The following is a 22156-nucleotide window of genomic DNA, read 5'->3' as shown; positions in this document are numbered from 1 at the left end:
TTGTGATTGTATCCTAAAATATATTCTAAATGTATATTAAAATGTGACATCGCATTCTAATGAAAAATAGTATTTTATAGTTCATTTTTCTGGAGTCTAATTATATTGTAACAACATTAAGTTTTAAAAATTAATTTCAAAAATATAAGGAATAAAAACAATTGAAATTGAATTTCTTCTACTTTCATATCTTCATTATTTTAGAATTCTAAGAATAAAGCTATAAAAACAATATTGACTAAAAACAATTCTTTCACTTCAGCCATATAAGTCTTTATAGTGATGATCATTATAATATGAAATATAAAAACATGAGTAATAAACCATTTACATTTTATAACAATATCTATCACTAATATCTGAGCAAATATTTCTGAACGTATAATATTTGTTCTGTATGTATAAGAACAAATCATAAAGCTGTATGGAATTTTCTGTGTTGTGGCTATCTTTAGATCAGCAAGCGTTAAGGACTTCATATGACACAAACTATCATTAATCTCATGTCCCTGCAATTTAATATAAAAATATTGAGTTTCAAAAGAAAAACAAGGAACATTTAATTGGGAATGTAAAATAAAAGAGTATAGTTTGAATGTTTAGTGAAAAAAAACCACAATATATACACATCTGAGCTTTTATGCACAGAAGAAAATTTCAGAATCCACTGAGAAAAAAATGTGTCTAATATTAAATCATTATAACCCAGAAAGCTTTTCATCACAATTTTCACAGGTTACAAAGAGTATTACCAAAGCCAATGCGTCAAATATTGAGACTTTCATATTTAAAAGCCAGCAGCTTGAAAAGAAGAAAAATCACTGAAGAAAATAGAATTTGAAAAAATAGAGCATCCACAGAATCTCCGGTAAAATACATTTCTCCAATAAACCAAAGGAGGAAGTTAGAATGTTTATAATAAGATACATCTTTATTAGCATGTAGTAGTTTAGAATTCTCAAAATTCCCCTGGGAGGCAGAGTGAACACACCATCATTGTTATTATTGCTCTAAAGATGGAGGGAAAAATCCCAGAACTTTTAAATGACTTATCAATGGGCACACAGAAAAAGTTAACATATATTTCTTCTCCAAATATCACCATTTATTAAAATAGTTTATTATTTGGGGCTTTATGAAATTTCTCTATTATTCAAATGTATTCATTAATGGTTTATCGTTATACCTCCCTACTTATTTGCTAGATAAATTGAAACATCAAGGAATACTCACAGTAGCATCTTGCATGTATAAGTCTATTTCCATTCCAAAGAAAGTCTATTTCCTTTCCAAAGAATTCCAGACTAAAAGCCTTTATAAATCTGAAGGGTATGTCTTACTAATCTCACCAATTCTTTCATTGCCTAAATCTCAGTTACCATGACTGATACAACTTTCAAATGTATTTATAATGGAGTAACTCTAGACTCACAACTGAAACATTTACAAGGACATAGCCCATCCTCCATTCACGAATGAGGGCTTCTACCACCACGGACACTACTACAGAAGAACTCTCCTCCCAGGAAGAGACTTCCTTCCCAAGATCGTAAACACACAAGTTACCCTCTCATCGGACAGCCTGGGTTGAGGTCTGGCTCCAAGACTAGGGTGGGCATTTGCAGTCATGGACGCAGAGTCTTTGCAGGCAACGCCACAAATCGCCACAAATCCCCACGTGACAGGGAGTCACCCTGGCTCTGACCAGAAGGGGTTGAGCCCTGGCGCTCCTCCTCCTCTTGGAGGAAGCGGATCTCAACGGGGACCTTGAAGACTCCGCTCCGGCTCCGACTTCCTCCCTCTCCGCCTTTGGCAAGACGCTCACCGGGCTGCCAGCCTTGGCTTTCTCTGTGCCCTCCGATGACTCCCTGGCGTTCTTCACAGACAGTGGGGAAGCCTGGCCTCCTCGGCCTCCTCCAGGTAACCCCGCCAGCGTGGGGGCAGGTGAGAGCCCTGGAGCGTCACCCACGACCTGGGTGTTGCCCAGCAACAGGCCCCTGACTCGTGCCTTGGCCTCCCGGATCGCACACCTTGTCTTCTCCACTTCCCTTCTCAGGTGTGCCCGGTTACCCTTTGCGAGTACAAAGCTGCAGGATTTTAAAGCAGATTTCTTGGCTTTCTTCCTCAGTTGCTCCGAACAAAAGAAACCAATGGGGACGACTGGGAAGAGGGACCTCCAGGGTCCGGGCAGTGAGGTAAATGCCCGCACGGGGGATGCCTTCCGGATAAAACTCCACACGACTGTGTGAAGAGCCTCCTTCGTGTAATGCCACGGGGTCTGGGCCAGGTGTTGGCCACGCTCACTCTCACACCTGAAAGCCCGTAACGATTATCTTGCGATGAGCATCACGTGGATGCAAAAGTCGACTTCTCTGAGCCCTCGTCTTCCCACCTTTGTGATCTGGTTAACATCATTCCCACCCAATAGCAGAGGCCCAGGTTTCCTTTTCTCTCCCAGCTGTCAAACGCCATGAAACACACCGATGATGGCCCCCATCTGTCTTGAAGCCTCTTCTGTGTTGGAGGCCAGGCGACCACAGGCCATTGGCACACGCTCCACAGAACACTTCGCAGAGGAGTTGGCATGAAAGAACTGCCAGGACGACACCACCCGTCACCCTGGCCACCGCACCAGGCAGAGCGGGATGCCGGCGCCTGGAGGAGCCCACGGCCCGCCAGGTAGGTCGGTCCCCACGCTGGTGCTGAGGCCGCTCCAGGTGGACGCTGTTTCTGCACCTCCCACTTTTCAAGGGCACTCCTTGTTCCCAATCAAAATTCCTCGTAGAGAGATTTAATTCTTAGAAATGAACTTGTTATTCAGAGTCGAGTCAAAGTCCAAGAATATGAACAAGCGATTGAATTCAATTACAATATTGTTGTTAACACGGGTTTTGACCACAGTCATGAAGCCGGGTTTTCTGTGTGACTCAAAGTATTTCTGAAGGCAATTACAGCAGAGTTGTTCCAGAAACACCACGTGAAACGGCTGCGGTGCTGGAATAGACCGACACCTGACGGCTCTGAAGACGAACACTGACCTGGACGTGCCAGGTCTCGTTATTATACAGTCACACCTGGAAGAATTTTTCAGTGAGCCTAGTTTGTGCAGCGGAATAAATAAACGCCACTCACGTCATACACAATTACAGGCCAGAATGAAATGAGAAAATAAATAAGATCAGAAAATAGAAAATACAGTGCGGTACTACCCACTGATGCTAGTACTGTGATAATACTAAATAGCACAGTGAAACAACCAAGCACAGGACACTTTAAGGGAATCCTTCCAAAGAATCACCCATATGAGTATTTACTTAAAAATTCTTCTTAAAAATATTCCTAAAAATTTTAAGAATAATATGGAACTACGTTAGTTAAGAAAAACTGAAATAATGTTATCTGAGATTTGCTTCAAAATAACACTGGGGAAAAGGCACAGATGGATTGAAATTGGTCTTGAGTACCTGATATTGAAGCAAGTGGACGGGTACACCTGTCTGCTCTTGTCTACGATTAAAATTTTCCACAAAAAAGTTGTAAGAAGAAAAATGGTTATAGAAATATATAGTTTGGAAAGTGAGCATATCTCAGGGCTACACAGATGCTGAGAATAACAGATTTGTTTCTCCAATCTCCCAAATATTGATACCATCAATTTAGAGAATGGTAGATTTTTAATAAAAAGGAATTACTCTGTGAGGTTATATGCTGGCGGATGGTTCTTGGCAATAACAAGAAAACTGTATCAATTTTGGAGTCAGTAGCTACCGGCTGGGAAATGACTTTATCTCTGTAAACTATTTATATTAATACATTTAAAAGAGCAGGGCTTCGGCCACCATCTGATTACTATTCACATTAACAGGATCTGTTTCAAAGGGTTAATACATTACAGATTTGCCTTCAAACTCAGCTACCTATAAATAATCTACACACATTTAAGTGCTAAATATTATGTGTTTTCTTAACCTGCCATTTCTGTGGTGAGCACTGGTTCAAGCAGGGCAGTAACATACACACAGCTCATGCGCTTTGTGCACGGAATTGAATGAGCTTCACATCACACGGCGAAGCCGTGCACCAGCAGAGTGGAACACACTTCCCTATCCTGGACTTACAGAGTCATCTACACTCTCTGCCCCTGAACACCGGCAGCGTGAAGGAATGGTCAGAGGCCTGGAGAACGAGAATTCAACCAGGACCGCACTTTGGAGCTTAGTTTCGTTGGCAACGAGAACCCAATTGGATGAGGCTGGGAAAATGCCAGGTTTGTGAATTCACCAAGTTGTGTCTCCCAACCACGAAAAATTTCCTTCAGTCAATTAAATTTTACCCATTCCACCTGTTCTTGTCGAATACCGCAAGAAATTTCACAGAAACACATTCCAGGTTGAAAAATATTCAATGAAACAGAGAAAAAAAATGATTTTTCAATTGCAAGGATATCTTGTGCTCTAAAAAGCTGATATTCTTTAAAGTTCTTTGAAGTCTACAGGATGTAATGTAACCAGCATACAATCTATAACCAGGCCAATGGAGGTTTGAACTCTGGCTCCCACATTTAACTCTGGTTGTGTACTTTGGAGGCAAAGTACTCATTAGCTTCTTTGCCTAAATGTCACCACCTTTAAAATGGCCACATCAACTGTGTCACGAAGACCAAGTGAGAACCACCAGAGCCAGCACTCCCTGTGGGCTTACCACGTCCAGACACCATTCTGAGCACTGGAAAAACGGAACTCATTTAATCTTCAACGCCGCCTGATGATGTAACTACTATTATTATTTGTATTCTTCCAGATGGGGACACTCAGGCAGAGAGTGAAGTCACAAGTTCAAAGGCACCAGCAGAATGAGGACCTGAATCTGGGTGGTCATAATCGAAAGTCCACTTCCTTGACCATACCAACTACCCCAGGACGTAGAAGTTCACGAAATATACTTTTTTCCTCACCTTTGCAGGGCCTACAGGTAATTGTTTTGTAGATAAAGTAGTCAAGCATGCATTTAAAATAAAGCTAATTTTATTATAAAGGTGGCAAAAGCCTTTCCTAGTGCTTTTTATAAAAATCATTAATATCTAAGTTTATATGTAAGTGCAAGTGAAAATGTACAATTTATTAAAAAGCTGACATTTTTTATTTGGAGTTACCTAGTTCAGAATATTAAATACAGAACTTTCCAAAAGGGTTAAAAAAAAAGAATTTATTAAACTAGATAAAATAACCTCCTCTTTCCAACAGTCATTAAAGTCTTGAAGCAGCCTCTATGGAAAGTAGGATATTTTAAATGATCTGAGTAAACAAATACCAATTTTAAACATTTCCATCCAACCTCAAGAAGAATATGGTAAAGGTAACTTTCTTCTGCTAGGAGTAACTATCTTTCTTAGAGAAAATGTGTATCAATTCTACACTAATGAACAGTGTTCAAAATTAACAGAATTATGTGAATGGTGCAGAAAAGCAACAAATAAGATATAGCCCAAATTTTAACTATATTCTCAAAGGATTAAATAAAAAGGAATATATAAAACATTAAATTTGAATTATCCACCAATAGTAAGATGGTTTGGCACATTTAAAAAATACTAAAAATTATTTAGTTGGGTGTAGGTGTCAAAATGTGTGACACTCCACTCAATGACCATGTGAGGACTCATTGTCACATGAACCAAACAGCTGCCTGTCATTCACCCTAGATATTATGACGCTTACTGAAAATTATTATATATTATTATTAAACCAAATCCCCACTTTATTGACATAAACTCCCTGTTGAAAACTATTAAATGATGCTATTCGACTTCAATGCCTATTGGAGAAGCGGCTTAATCATAAAACACACAGGTAATCTGAAAATAAAAATGTAACCACCTATAAATTCTCAATGTTCTCTAAAGTTACATCAAAAGAACCTGTTTTCTGAAATTTCATTTGCCACCAAATCCCGATGAATTTTAAAAACAGCAAAATAAACGTCTACTATTCCTAGATGAAAATGGGAATCCATGGAGGGGGTGCATTTTAAGGTAAAACAAACAAAAAAAACCCCTAAGTTGTGAAATTAAACTTATAAAATGCTGTCTTTAATAATTCTAAAATTAAATATATTCAAGTTAACTTTAGTCCCTGGTAGCATGGTTTTCTAACATTTTCCTCAGGCATTTCATTTAAAAAAAATGTTCATTTTCTAGCCTCCGGACTTATTAGCAAAATGGAAAGAAATGTCAAAGGAAATTCCCGCGGCCGGGGTGGGTTCCAGGAGCATCTTTCTGAGGCTCCGCAGAGAGCACACCTGGTGGCAGCAGGTGGCGCTGCTGAGCTAGGAAACCTCAGACAGCATCAGCAGCTGCAGCTGCAATCCCAGGCCGTGCACAGCCCAGGGGATGACTCCAGAATGGACCATTAATTAGACTTTATTATAGATAAATACTGTAAAACTCTAGCAAGCTGACCTTTTACATGTCTCTAAAATGACTAAAAGTTACTCAATAGAAAATCAAGGATATCTAACAGACGACAGGAAATACCTATTTTATAACACTGGCATCCTACCTGGTCAGCAATCCTTTTTGTCTTTCAAAAGTAGTGAAATGTGTCCAAAAAACAATACGACGCAAACCTCTTAAAGAGATCAAGGATACGGAAAGGGCCAAGCCGCTTACCATTCATCCGGAGACCTGCCGTAATCCTCGGGTTCGGGGACATGGCTTCAGAAAGCAAGCAGAGGGCAGAAAGAGAGGAAAACAATCACAGAAAGGCCGGAAACATAAAACTGTGAATAAGGGAAGTACTGAAAGACAGATCTCCAAAAAGTTAAGAAAATGAACTTTTAGTTGCACCCGAAAGCGTGGCAGTTAGCGTAGTCAGTAGAGCGTGATGATTTATGGTAACTAAGCAGAACTGCAAAGTTTTCCTGTAACTGGGAGCCAGTGTGCCTCTTCACCACAAAATGTATTTATTCTATGCACCGAATTCAGGATTTAGTAGGAAACATTTCAACTCAGCAGTTTAAATTGATGCTAAAGTCAATGGAAATTAATCACATATATGTATTGTATAATCAGAATAAAGTATCTTAATGAAACAAACACGCTCATACCTAGGAACAAAGTATCATACTGGTAAAATTTGCTAAATAGATTTCAGAGGTAACTCCCGCTACCATGAGATGATGGTTCCTTAAACACGGACATTAAAGTAAAAGGTAATTGCATTTCTGTAACTGAATGAAATAACGTCTTAAAAGATGAACTGATATTCCAAAATTTGCACTTAAACCATAATTCACTCATTAAACTATTCTCTATCACAAACAGGAAACATGTTAATCAGTACTTTCTTTAATTTCATCCACTAGCTCCTTTGCGCACTAGGAAAGCCGAATGCATGCATTTCATTTTAACCAGCCAGGCTCGTACTCAGGCGGAAATGGTCCACGCTACACAACAGGGCAGATTTTCCAACTTCCCATTTCTTTCCTTATAAATGACCAGTCAGTTTTTTTCCTTTAAGTTAAATTTATTAGATACAGGTAGAGTTTTAACACATTGGCTGACACACTAGGAAAAAAAATTTTTTTCCCTGGGGACATGGTGTTTTATTAAAACAAAACAATCTTTTCTAATTTGTTTTTTTTTTTTATTGTTTTCTGTGCATGAGTTATACGTAACTCCATCCATGTTTTTAGAATTAAATTGCCAACATTAATTGTAACAATAAGAACATCAACAAGTAAGATTTTCACAAATCAACTGCAGGGTTTTGCTTCACGAGGCCCCAGGCTCAAAACTAGCCTGAGTTAAACACAACCCACACGGCAGTCAGTGTGTTAAAATTCAGAGTTCACTGCAAATGTAAAGTCGTTGCTGTCTTTGACGGACGCACAATAAACCTTGTTGAAGATTTGTAAGATCCTTTCACTCCCTAAACGTCCACTCCTCTCTTCGCCCTTTCGTCAGCCCAGCCAGGGCAGGGACCTCACCATCCCAGGGCGACTCTTCTGCTCCCAAACACTAAACCACTTCCAGCGCAGCATCCGCTGTGTCACTCCCGTCCCAGACGGGCCGGTCCCTGTTAACCCCTGTTCTCTCTCCCACCAAAGGGCTTCTGTGCATGCTTAAGAGGGAGCGATAACCAAGCCTCTCGCGGGCTGGACGCCCAGAAACGGAGCTGGCTCGCTGCCAGGCTCTGCGGAAACTGGCCGCAGCCCCGTGCTTGAAGCAATCACTTCTGATGGACCTCAAGGCTTGGACCTCAGCCCCTGGACTGTGCCAGGGGAGGGCCCGGCACCACGGAAGTGACCAACCCCGGGCAAAGTTCTACTGACTTGCACGGGCTGTGCCCCAGGCCCTGACCTCACACCAGGGCAGGGGCTGGTGCTTCTCGGATTGCGCAGCTTGAAAGTCCCAGAGCTCAAGGGTCAGAGTCCCCCACCCAGACGAGCGTCATTCCCGAGTGTGAGGGGCAGCAGTGACCGGCACACCTGCTGCCCGTCCTGCGAGTTTTCTCGTGGTCCCTGCCCTGGCAGCTCCGGGGGCTGCGTGCTGTCTGGCTGCCGCCTTCCTACGCGTCAGTGCTCAGATCCACCCGGTAAGTTCTGCACGTAACCATCCTTAGGTCTCAGCTCCAGGGTCACTTCCTCGGGGACCATTCCCTGACCTCCCAGGTTAGACCAAACCACCCACCATCAACTCACGTGGACCTTTGCACTGTGTTATGGTTTTATATCTGCCTACGTGATTACTTAACATCCATTACCCTCAATTAGACTGTAAACTTTAGGAGAGTGGGAACGATGTGAACTCTTCCTGATTATTTTATCTCCATCAGCATCTGACCAAGTGCCACATACACAGGGACTGGACAAGATTGTGGAGGTAGGTGAACAGATGAATGAATGGTGTTGACATCTGTCACCAGTCATGGTGAGCAGTGACACAAACCTGTTGGTTACACTCTAGTATTGCAGTTGTGAAGTTTCTCACGGGGAATGTTCTCTCAGGATTAAAGAAGCAACTGATCCTTTCAGCAAACATACTGCTACACAAAATGTTACCAAGTAAAGCTACTCATACACTGTATTTATATACATATAAAGATTGCTTTTAAGAATTTTTTTTACTTAAGGAAAATGTAAATGATGTTGTTAATACTAATTAAATGTCTTACAAAAAAGTACTGTTTAGTTTGCTCAACAAAATTTTTTCTTTTAAGCATCAGAGATTGTAACTTGTTAAGCCTCAGCCAGCTCATTCTCAGTTAGGTCTAACGTGTCCACTAAGATGTACTTAGGATCGTGTCTCAACACGCTGTATTGAGAACCCCAGCAACTCAGCACAGAAGCTTCTCCCTATTCCTGCCGCTCCAGTCACTGTGATGAAACTGACTTATTCCCTACGGGAAACGATTTGCTAAAGTGATACTTTAATAACAAATATTTACAGTAGAATGTCTAGTTTGTAATGATTTATAAATGATAGCACAATTCACTTACGTTTACTTATAATTATCCCCTATAAAGATCTAATGAAATAATCTAACAAGTTACAGTGTATCCCTACTACAAAGTTGACCTCTACAAAATAATCATTCTCGGCAACTGTGTCTAAATCTTTTTATTTTTTGCCCATCATGAATCCAATTTGGGGCAAAGGTTAAGGGAAATGAGAGAAAATTTACTAAAATTAAATGTAGAAGCACGATTAAGTGTTATTATATGCTTATAAGCCTATGGGATACACAGAACTAGGTAAAGGTTTTTTTCTATTACAATTTTTTTTTTATTTCGAAGTATCACGGGGTATAAACGTTTTTGGTTACACGGCCCGTCACCCAGATAGGAAAACATGGAACGCGTCATGAATCTGCGTGTCATCCTCACACAGGGGCCAAGCTAACCTTCTCCGTATCTTTCCAATCTTAACACACGTGCTGCCGAAGTGAGCACCTAGCTCAAGATTATACCATCAGGAGACTTCGAGTCCTATTCTCCTAGCTGATAAAACACAGCAGAACTCACCTTTGACTCTACCTAGGGCAAAAGTAAGCTTTACCTTCCTGCTTAAAAATGCTCAAGAGAAATCAGCTCCGAACCTGTCACCCCAAAGGTCTTTGCTGGTATCTGGAAGTCTGTGTGACTCGCTCTTGTTTTGTCATCTCCTGTGGGGCAGGGGGATAAACACCGTGCTTTCTTCTGGGAGAGCAAAACCACGTTATTTCCCTGTCTGGGCGCCTATAACCCAAGAGTGCCCCGAGGAAATCCCCACAGAAAGGGGGTTGGTGGTCATTACCGGCCGCCCCACCGTGTAGCCTGGCTGGAACTAAGTAGCAGTTCTGTGTCCCTCCTCCTGTAACACATGGTCATGGCTGTTCCAGAACTTTCCACAAAGCCAAAAATCCCACCCCCAACCAGGATGTGGGGGGGGACAAGAGGTCGATTAAAAACTCAAGTACATACACCAACAATACGTGATTAGTGTGAGCAGTTTAACAACTAGCTTTACTCTGTGTGGCTTCTGGTATTCTTAAAAACATGATACACTATCCAAAGAGAAAACCTATTTGGGTTTATACAGTTAAAATCTGCAAATAAGAGAACTTCTGGTTTTTATTTCTAAACCTCATGTCAGATTTCATATCTGGAAAAGGACCTGAGAGATCATCTGGTCTCACCATCCTCATTCTAAAGAGTTGGAAATAGCTGAAAAGAAATTGTCCAGGGTCACATGGTGAATTCAAGACAGAGCTAGAACTCGTGCCTACGACTGTCCCTCATTATTAAGAAATGTTATTTCTCCACGAGGAAATTCGTGTCACTGGCAACTTAGTCTAAATGATGGCAATACTCAGCTCAAACCCACCCTATCCTGTATCCGTTGCTAATGGTCACATCACCAGCAGACACAGGAATGGCTCTTCAGAACTGCTGCCCAGGAGTGTTTAAAGATCTATTGATTCCAGGAATAAGAAACAACATGATAAAATTCAGAAGAGAGGCTGCATCTAATTTTAGTTTTCTGTTCTGATAGTTTCATAATCAATAATTACTAATTTGAAGAACTTGCTTATTGAAGTAAAAACTAGACAAAGTAAAAAAGGATGATGATTATTACACAGGTCACTGTAGACAGACTATTTATGAATGAATGCAGAATTCGTGTAAAAACAAACATCACCATAAATCTGATAGCACCGTAAACTCTAAAATCACAATTCGCCTTTTCTTTCCTCCTCTGGGAGAATTATGCGTGAACATGTAAGTACAAGATGTCAAAAAGTGTGGCTGCAACGCTCCTGCTCTAGTTGCAATTGGGTAGAGTGGGGGTAGGGGGGCCACAGAGCTGGGAAGAGCCAGGAGAGCCTCCTTTGTCTAAGGAAACTAGATCTTGGAATGAAGAAGGAAGATGCCAAATAGCACCCAGTCCAGGAAATAGTAAGTACGCTTCTTAAATCAACAGCCTGTCTTTGCAGTCTGAAAAAGCCAATCAAAACTGTCTTTTTAACTTCATTTACACACATAGCTCGAATTCATTTTCAGTCCCACTCTCTCCTAACCCAGAGAACGAGGATATCTAGGAGTAACCATGCACCTGTCAACGTTTTCATGAAACAGTTACTTATTTACCATTTTAACTAAGGCATTTTGAAAATTCAACACTCTTTGCATCCTGGCTTGCTGCGTGGAGACAGAGAGTGTGGAAGAGCCGGGTCAAGGCAGAAACCCCAGGAGCAAGTGCCCTGCCTGCGTGACGAAGAGGCTGACATCAACCAGCTCACAGGGACAGCTGGAAAGTTTGATAACAGCCAAAGCTGCCAACCAGGAGAGTGTTCCAGCTCTTGACGTCCTTTCCAGAACACTTAGTACCTTTCTCACGTGACCCTATAACGTGTTTCAATGAGGGGCTACGGACCAGCTTAGGGGAGCACGCCTGGAAGAAACGAACCAAATGGGCACTCAACAAGCACGTTCTAAAGGACGTTAATAGCCTGATAAAGGTTTTGCTGATATTCTTTATCCTCCAGATTGAAGTGTTCCACGTCTCTACCTCCTTCCTATCATCAGAACTTTAGTTTGCTCAGTGACTGCAAAAAGGAGAGATGGTAAAAGAAATAAAGCAAAGGGAAAACAGTGCGAGGAACAATCCTATTTTAACTTGGAAACTGCCCCGGGCCTGACTGCGTGTCCTCACCACATCCAAGCTGTGCTCTGACTATGGCATCGTAAAGGGAACCTACTTGTTCCTCGTCACCAGGGCCAGAGAGACCTTCAGCACCAGCGAACGCTGGGGAAACCACTGGGCAGAGCCCGGCCGTCACCCCACGGGAGAACAACAGCAAATTGTAAACATGAAACGTACTGGTGTCCTGAAATGAAAATACCTGCTTTCTAGATTAAAAAAACTCCATAATTCTCCCCTAATAAGAACTCTCAAATATAAAAAAAAAATGGCCAGCACTAATTAAATATGTACTTCGTATTCTAATTAAAGAGACAATCTCACCCATAAGCCACGCCCGCTATGGTGCACTTCTTAAACTGCATGACGTTGCAGGTCAGGGTGCCGGTTTTGTCGGAAAATATGTATTTCACCTAGAAAGAAGTTCGACATTTCTCATTCATATTTCAGAAGTCTTTTTATGCCAGTCTTTTATAGAGGGAAAAACATCCCTTAAATTTTACTTTTTATCAACTTTGTTACATTGTAGGGGCACAATGAACGCTATTAACCGAACGCTTTCTGCACATTCATCAAGGAATACATTCAGCGATTTTTTTTTTTTTTTTAGTATTTTAGCAATGAATCATTTCATGGATGATACTAAAGACTATCAACATATTAGGAAAACCACGTTATACAGAAATATGCCTTAATATGGTCTGAATTTCCACTACTTCACATTTACGGAACACCAAAACATCTACCAGCATTTCTCAGCGTAACAAGCAACTGTAGAATTGGTGATAGCTTGTGCAATTAACTTCACGCAACATCTGCACTGGTAAGAAAAAGAATAATTCTGGACTAAATGCTACTTGAGGAGTCAAGAGTTGGAATATGGCAATGGTACAGAAAAGAACAATCTTTTTTCAGCTAGCATGTGTAAATGGATTATAAATATACATATATGTGAATATAGTATAAATTATAAATCTAAAATTCCTATTTGACTAGACTCACACAACTTCATCAATGAACTTGAACTTCTCCTTCCTTCTAGGCTGAAAGCTATGAACAATTCTAAACTGTAACTAAAAAACAGCCAATATTTTACATACTAATCAGACCATATACTGAGCGACATTTCTAGGCTCATTAAGTCCCTTACACTGAGAGCAAAATCTGCTTTAAATAGTCTTTTTAAAACTTCATTTACTGAAAAGGAAAAGTGTTAATCACTTACTAACAAATATATTTATGCTGGTTATTCAAATAATGGAAAATTAGGAGCTGTCCATTTGTTTGAAGTTGCCATGCTCGGCAGATATTACACAGACTCTGACTTCTAATTCATCATAGATCAGCAAGAAATGGAGTTTACCTGGCCAAGTTCCTCATTCAGATTAGATGTTCGAGCCATCGCAGCTGTGTCTGTGGGTTCATAGTGCATGTCGAGATCCTTAAAAAAAACAAAAATAGGTAAGAGAAATCACTGAATACAACTGGTAATAAGGAATTGGGTGAAATTTTAAAAGAAAATAATTCATGTGATTAATACCTTCATTGTTTAATAAGTCACTGATAACTGGTGAGCTAAATGTAATCACTCTTATTTCTTGCCATTCCTATACCATTTCACTTGATTTTTCTCAAAGTACTCAACATAGAGTATTATATTTCACAGTAAGGGCAGAACAATACGGTGGTTAGTCCCTGCCCAGGAATCAGGCCATCTGGGTTTACCATAGTTCCACCATTTTCTGTACACGTGTCCTGTTCCAAGCATTAAGTTAACACACATATGATTCCAACGGTGTGTGACACAATGTAAGTGTTTAATGATGTGAGCTAGGTATCAGCAACTAAATATTGCTCAAATAATTAGGTCTTTGAACCCCTGGAAAAAATACCCAAGAAATTCTATCTGGTTGTACTTTCTGGGTCAAGTTTCTTGCACTGTGTATACTTCAAAGTAAAACCAAGGCACTTTGCAAAAGTCAAACGAAAATGTATAGTTTCTGTATCTATTTGTACTTGCCTTGTGCCTAGTAATCATTGAGACTTGAATATATTACCCTACAAAATCAATATTTTCTATAGAGTATTTTATTAACAAGTCAGGGTTGTAGTTCACAGATTTTCACATCTCAAATGAAAAAGCTGAAATGTAAATCAAAGCTGATCTCTCCAATGTCTGCGTTCTGAGCTAATCAGGATTCCTCCTGGAATAGGCTGTTGAGTTTAAGTGCCATGTTTTAAGAGAGAGATTAACCAACTGGTTTATGTCTAGAGAAGAGGCATGATCAGAATGGAGATTAATCTGGAAATAAGATGAAATGAACAATGAAAGGAGATGGAGAATATTTCGTTAGGGAGAAAAAGATAAGACAGACAACCCCATTAAAAAGTGGGCAAGAGACATGAACAGAAACTTCTCAAAAGACGACAGAACAATGGCCAACAAACATATGAAAAAATGATCAACATCCCTAATCATCAGGGAAATGCAGATCAAAACTATAGTGAGATATCACTTAATTCCAGTAAGAATGGCTTTTATCAAAAAGTGCCAAAACAACAAATGCTGGCGTGGATGCAATGAGATAGGAACACTCATTCACTGCCAGTGGGACTGCAAACTAGCAGTACAAGCTCTATGGAAGGTAGTTGGAGATGGTATGGAGATATCTCAAAGAACTAAAAACAGAACTACCATTTGATTCAGCCATCCTACTACTGGGTATTTACCCAAAGGTAAAAAAAGAAACCTGTACTCGAATGTTTATAGCAGCACAATTCACAACTGCAAAGATGTGGAAACAACCCAAGTGCCCATCAATACATGAATGGATTAATAAAATGTGGTATATGTATATCAGTGAGTATTACTCAGCCATAAAAAATGGTGAACTAGCACCTCTTGTATTAACCTGGATGGAACTGGAGACCATTCTTCTAGGTGAAGTATCACAAGAATGGAAAAACAAACACCACATGTACTCACCATTAAATTGGAACTAGTCAATCAACACTTATTTGCACAGATGGAAATAACATTCATTGGAAATCAAGCAGGTGGGAGAGGAGAGAAGGGGCTGGGTAAATTCACACCCAGTGGGTACAATGCACACTATCTAGGTGATGGGCTACACTTATGACTTGGACTCAAACGGTACAAAAGCAATTTATATAACCAGAACATTTGTACCTCCATAATATTCTGAAATAATAAAAAAAAAAGATAAAAGAATGAATAGGCGTGATGGCTGAGCTCGGATATTTTGCAAGGCTATCATTCAAAAACAAAATTAAACATGTTCATAAAAGTTCCATTGAGCAGAACAAGAATCAAACGAAAACAGTTACCAATCTCATTTAATCGACAGTAATCTCATTTACTAATGAGTAAAAACAGTTACTCATCTCATTATAAAGCTGCCTTCTAAGAGAAGCCTGGAAAAACTTCCCAGTCCATCTGTCAAGGACGTTATAAAATCTCCGTATATTAGAAAGGTCGTTGAAAAGCATAGGCCTGCTGGGTTCCTCCAACACTCAAATCACATAATTATTTGAAGCAAATACTATTTTTGAAAATCCAAATAAAAAATAAAGCGACTGACTAGTTATTTGACCCTGACAATGAGTTGCCTTATTATTGCTATAAGAAACTTCAATATGGTTTAATTGTATTTGCATGTATTTTATTAATATTACACAATTTTTCTGCTACATATCTCCCGCATGAAGTGAGCTACACCTGCAGCTCATTTTAGATTTCTAAATTACACTGATCTTTTACCGATGAATTAAGAGATTGACAGCTTAGGTGGATCATTCACCACAAGAAGATAATGAACAGTTGCAAAAGTATCAGCAGTTGTATTTTTTAAAATCCTACTATTGTTCACATTGAAAGACTTTAAAATGACATAAAAAGAAAGAAATATCAAGATGAACACCAAAATTTCTCAAAATCAAAGAAACATTAAATTTTCTGGCAGATCAGGCCTGAGGATTTATTTAATTTAATCAAATAACTAGTCAATCATTTTATTTTTTATATCTGAGCTCAGCTATCATGCCTATTCTGTAAGAACAACAACATATTTTATTAAAAACATTTAGGAAACAGATGTCCAAAATATTTTTCCAATATTAAAAAATATTTAAGAAAAAAAACTAAGAGAAGAAAAATTTAAGCACAGCTGAAATTGTTCACAGTGTGGAAAAATAAACTGCATAGATGAATACACACAATGGATAAGCGTTGTTACCAGTAGCAAATACAGCAATAACTGTAGGGTGCTTGATTACTTATGAAGCTCTTTGATATGTCAAGAGATTCCTTGATCCACGCAACTACTATGGGAAGCAGCTAAGACAGGTTTTGTCATTGCTACATTAGTGTCAAAGAAAATAAGTTTCAAAGAAGTGACTTAAGGAAGTTTTACACACCTAGTAAATTATAACACTAGAACCACAATCCAAATATTTTATTAGTAACTCCAAACTCATGGTTCTCCTTCCCCAACGATCACTATAAATCCCAAAATAGGCTTCTTGCACTAGATACCTATTTCCCCCGGTGTCCCACCTGTAAACTTGTGTGAGTCTGAAATGAGGGACTTTATTATAATTCTGCTAGGCTCAAAAATGTTACCTTGTATTCAAAAAGGCAGGTATAATTTAAGTGTTTTTCCTCCCTGAGAGATCAAAAGATCCCATTGTAAGAAAAAAGACAAAATGTATGTGTGAGGTGCTGACAAACAGTGATTCATATTTACCCAATTTATGAAGTATGCCTGGGTAAATTTCACCACTTCTAATGTAACCAACAAGCTGATAGGAATGAGATTGTTGAAAAGGATGATGAAGGTCAAGAAATTCAGTCCAAAATTATTAGCGCCACCATCTGTTGGGAGAGGTAGGAAGAATGTCATTTCTAGTTTTAACATTTTACTTACATTGATCAGCAATTTTAGCATAAGAATTTTCCACATTATATAGCACACCCAGATAGTTGGGGAGGAACATTTTTCTGACTAAATAACGTAATTCTCAAATACATCTGTCAAGATGGAATTGCATTATTTGCGTTCAATACATTGTTAATCCAGTTAAAAAACTTTAGGACTAAAAAGTGAAAGTAGCATTAAGTATGGCAAATCCGGTTCTAAACAGGAAGTTCAGCGATATTAAGGATAGCACTGAGGGTTTATAAATGTAAAATCTCAACTGGGTAAATTACTTTTACATGAATTCTTAAAAGCATTTCCAATGGAAAGAACGCTTTAAAAGCAAACAGATGAAAGAGAAGCTTCAAAAACAATCCCAACTGTATGAGTACTACTCAGCTCCAGGTAAAGTATTCTCCTAGGCAAATTATACTCTTCCTTCTCAGTAATGAAAATTAAACAGCTATACCAAATATATTGTGAAGTATATGAAGACACGAATTGATGGTAGGAGTAACAGTTCTCACGTTGAAATAATAAACAATGACTATAAAAATAACTCGGAATGGCTGCAAAGTTAAATAAATGTAATAAAAAAAAACTTCAAAAAATCAGTTTTTGCTATAAGATCCTACTAGAATTCTTCACACTTTTGGAAATTAAGTATTTATTGGCTAAGTACTCATTAAGCAGAAATGCGAACTCACTTCCTAGAAATATCGGGGGGCAGAGAGTGGGGATTAATACCACAATAATAAAAGGATAAATGCTCCAAAAGGGAACTATTCTTTTTTTTTTTTGAGACAGGGTCTCACTCTGTTGCCCAGACTAGAGTGTCGTGGCGTCAGCCTAGCTCACAGCAACCTCAAACTCCTGGGCTCAAGCGATCCTCCCACCTCAGCCTCTCAAAGTGCTGCAAGCACAGGCATGAGCCACTGCACCTGACCAAGGACACTATTTAATAGCATTTCCTCCAGGACAAGATGACCATTTAACTCACTGCATTACTGAGTTCAAATGAAAGTACGTTCAGTTTAAACATTTTTAAATTATGTGAACTACTTTTTGGTACATTTTACTTAAATACAGATATACACACATACGTATGTGTATTTTATTACATCCTCCACACATACTCGATCTACTTTCTTCACCATATAGTTAACCATTTATGTTAAAATTATTGTAAAAGAATAGTTTTCATTTATGTATATCATGTTAATGGCTATATTCAGTGAATATTTATACTACTCTGGAGTGCTCATTATATTTTTAAGGATTTGAAAATCTTACTTACACTTGCTGGAAATCTCACTGAAAAATAAAGATTAAACGCCCAGCTATCCTGGCAACAAGGTCTTCTTTTTAGAAACAATAGGACATTGCACAAATCTAGACCGACTGCAAAGCAAATATACGTTTTAATAAAAGAAGAAGGTGCAGTGGGCTCTGCCCGCTTACAGTTCAGATCGAGGTACCAGTCCTTTCCGGAATGCCGCCGATTCCAAATGGCCGCGCCCACAGAGCAGACAAGAGACATGGCAATTAGGATGCAAAATAAAATCAAAATTTGTACGTTGGTGATCCGTTCCACATTGGAGAGCTTCAGGGGTGGACTTGTTGAATTCTGTAAAAAGAAACAAGATGAGTAATAAAAATATACAGGAACGGTTTAGTAATGTGCACTTAGTATTTTGATGAGGACGAGGAAGTCAGTCACAGCACAGTATCTAGATGGGGTGAACGCATGAATGTTACACAAAACTCACAACAAATGTAACAACAAGGTGTATCATAAGGTGTCAATGGTTAACCACCTCCTTTTGTCAAGGTCACTACACCACCCAGGCTTTTTTTTTTTTTTTTTTGGAAGTAAAACAATAAGAAAGAAGAAGAAAAGGAATTAACATTCTTTTTGCAGACACAGCTTTTGTATGTGTCAGGTAAGATGAACGACTGCCCTGCTTAAGCAAACAGGGCATCTGGAAGGATCCACTCAGTGTCTCAGCTCAGAAGAGTGGAAGAGAAGGTGGCCTGAGCCTGCACAACCAGACAACCGGAAATTTCAAAGTATGAGGGCCACGTTCAGAGGATCTCTGATTTTCAAATTTCTGGCGGCATTCAGCAATCGTTTTACCGAACACAGCAGCAATGCAAGTCGCGCTGGCTATCGAGAATAACAAAGGCAAGTTTCCTCACTCGTGTCTGATGATCCAAACGGTTATGTTCGATCTGTGCTAACCGAGACATCCACAGGACAGAAAATTAAATGTCATAATTACCATAAAAGGAAGATTTACTGAAATTTATGAATGACTAGGGGTAGAATCATTAAGGACAGTCCCACTCGCCTGTTGACAACATCTTCACGCCTGTACGAAGCACAAAGGTGTTAGCCCTTAGAGCAGATTTCCACTGAGTATTGTAAAACTGAGTTTCCCACGCCCAGCTGATGACGTCACATTGATGGTGCTGCAGTGTGGACGGCCACCCCGGGCACGGGTACATGTTAGTGCTTTGGCGAATGCCGGTGGCAAAAATAGCCTGACACATAAATGCTATGAAAGATGAACATCTGATTCGCAAACTTTTTCTTTCAATTAAATGAAGCATTTAATTAAATTTTAAAGCGTGATCATTGCATTAAAGTAAAATTATAAGACAAATACCATGGTGCTGAGCACTCACGGTTACACGGACGACTCGTAACAATCACTGCAAGAGCCAGCACATGCTGCCAACGGACCAACATGCAAGATCATGGAGCGTTCCCGTACCAGGTGGTCCTTGGTGAGACTTCCCGGTGTTCCCGTGTGCCGTGAGCCACTCTTAAATTTCAAGGCCTCACTCACTGGGGTCCCAGAGTCTGGATGTGCGGGGTGGGCTCAGGACAGACGGTGTGCTGTGTTTGGGACCACTGCACTGAGATGCATTTGCAGAAGACTTAGCCCAAAAGGTTTCACAGATAAAAACCCCACCTGCATCAGCTTGGTGTCGTGTCCAGTGTAGACGACTATTCCGTGAACCCACTGCGTGTTTCTCAACTGAGCACCTCGAAGAAGAATCTGATCTGCTCCCAGGGGAACGGTGCTAGGACAGATTATGTCGACATCAGAAATGACATTTAATAAAAGGCTTAAGATCTCTACAGTCACCACATAGTTTCAAAAAGTTCCATTATTAAAATAACCCTTCTCACACTTGGAAAGCAAGTAAATTTCCCACTAATAATTCCCTTAAACAGGAACAAAAGCGTTTAAGTTACTTCTCCTTAACACCAAACCTGCCGTTTCCCATAACTTCCAAATATCTCAGAAACCTACATTGACTTCTTAATCCAGAAAAAGTCATGAATAGGTTTCAGCATCAGCCTCTGAATTCCACAACATTCCCTACTATTTTGGATGGTGTACTAGTCTGCTCAGGCTGCCATGACAAAATCCCGTAGGCTAGGCGGCTTTAACAACAGAGATGTATTTTTGTCACATTTATGGAGGCTGGAAGTCTGAGCTCACGGTACCAGTGTGGTCAGGCTCTGGGGAGAGCTCTGTTCCTGGCGGGCAAAAGATGCCGCCTTGCTGTGTCCTCGCGTGGCAGAGAGAAAGAGAGGGCTTCAGGCATTGGCCTATGACCCCAGGCCTGAGCTATCAATTACACTCACTCTAAAGGGTCTCCGAGAGCTCTGGTTACTATAATCTAAAAGCTAAATGTGCTACCAATACAAAGGTCCTGAAAATCTGTTTCTGCCTTTCATATAAAGTAAAGCATATTATGCAAATTTTATCTGCACCCTAAAGCTTGGCACCACCATACAAAGTTCTCCTTCACAGCATGGATTTGCTTGGCATCAATTTGATGGAAAATTGATACAGAATGGGAAGCTGTCCAGTTAGCAACGTCAGACGACAGAAACGCAACTCGTATAAATGGCCAAATCTATCATTCGTCTGCAACCATATGTTCATGGAAAGATCACTCTGTGCCAATTGTAGGACACGTAATTACTTCAAAGATTACAAAAGAAAGCTTTTGGAGGCTCTCAATGAGGATGACAGTTCAGGGCACACTCCAAATGTCCTTTAGAATTCAAACACTCGGATAACGCAATTACAAAACAATGAAAGCACCGGTCACATTCTCTTGGGCTGAAGCAGGGCATCTGGCTGACATTTAGTTGTCCGCGATAAATGGCTGGAAGACAAGTATAATGTAAATAGAGGAAGCAGGGAAAGCAGGACAGGGAGGAGAAAAGAAAGGACAAAGCGGGTAGGGAAGACTCTACCCGTCCCACCGGGTCTTGCCCCGTTTCTCTGCTCCCTTTGCGACACATTCTCTGAAAAAGACGTCTGCACTTGGTGTTTTCAACTCCTTCCAGCGTCTCAAACTCGCCTCAGGTGCCGCCTGTTCTCATCAGGCTCAAGGATCTCCACTTGCTAAGTCCAACTGTTCGGTCTTGTCCTCACTGCGCTTGACCATCAGCAGCATCTGCTCACTTCAGTCACTCCCCATGCCTTGGCACGGTCTCTCCACTCTCGGTTTCCATCCTACGTCCTTGGACTCGGTCTCTTTTGCTCGTCCCCCTCTTGTCAACATCTTAATGTTGGACAGTTTTAGGACAGTCCTTGGATGTCTCCATTTTTCTATCTATACCCTTTTACCCTCAGTGATTCCTTCCAGCTCCACGGCTTCAAATATCTACGCCAACTCCTCCCAAATGCATCTCATGAACTCAGACTTCTGTCCCCAAATTCCGACGTCTATCGACTGCCTCCTGGGCATCTCTGTTTGGACATAAACTTATGAAGTCCAAAACTGAATGCTGATCTTCCCCCCCTTAAAATCCTCCAAGAGATCCCCATTCCACTCAGAATAACATCCTCAGGATGGCCTACAAAGCCCTCTATGGTCTGGTCCACTATGACCTCTTGGCCCTTCTTCGATTCCCCTCTTCCCTGATCACGTAACTCCCACCACAATGGCCTAACATTTCCACAACGACTCCAGGCACTTTCCCACAGGAAGAATGTGCAATGAGATA

At 40.2% G+C, this 22156-nt stretch overlaps 1 protein-coding gene and 1 non-coding gene across 4 annotated transcripts in view; both read right to left on the bottom strand.

The window, feature by feature from the left end:
- ATP8A1 (ATPase phospholipid transporting 8A1) overlaps positions 1-22156 on the bottom strand; it is a 190259-nt gene that overhangs the window by 110980 nt on the left and 57123 nt on the right. For 2 of the 3 annotated variants that reach the window (XM_069458057.1, XM_069458059.1), the window contains 5 exons: positions 20097-20208; positions 18580-18745; positions 16948-17075; positions 13545-13622; positions 12506-12594 (listed from right to left, as the gene is read on the bottom strand). In XM_069458057.1, coding sequence (XP_069314158.1) covers positions 12506-12594; positions 13545-13622; positions 16948-17075; positions 18580-18745; positions 20097-20208 — 573 coding nt within the window. Of the gene's footprint in view, positions 1-6667; positions 6713-12505; positions 12595-13544; positions 13623-16947; positions 17076-18579; positions 18746-20096; positions 20209-22156 lie in introns of all 3 variants that reach the window. The other variant, XM_069458058.1, reaches the window with a different exon arrangement.
- LOC138375157 (U6 spliceosomal RNA) lies at positions 9845-9951 on the bottom strand. Its single transcript, XR_011231419.1, has one exon. It is a non-coding gene; the product is annotated as a U6 spliceosomal RNA (small nuclear RNA).

Source organism: Eulemur rufifrons, chromosome 24 (assembly GCF_041146395.1).
Source record: "Eulemur rufifrons isolate Redbay chromosome 24, OSU_ERuf_1, whole genome shotgun sequence".
NCBI lineage: Eukaryota > Metazoa > Chordata > Mammalia > Primates > Lemuridae > Eulemur > Eulemur rufifrons.
Note: the sequence above shows the minus strand (reverse complement) of the source record. Positions and strands in the feature narration are given on the sequence as shown.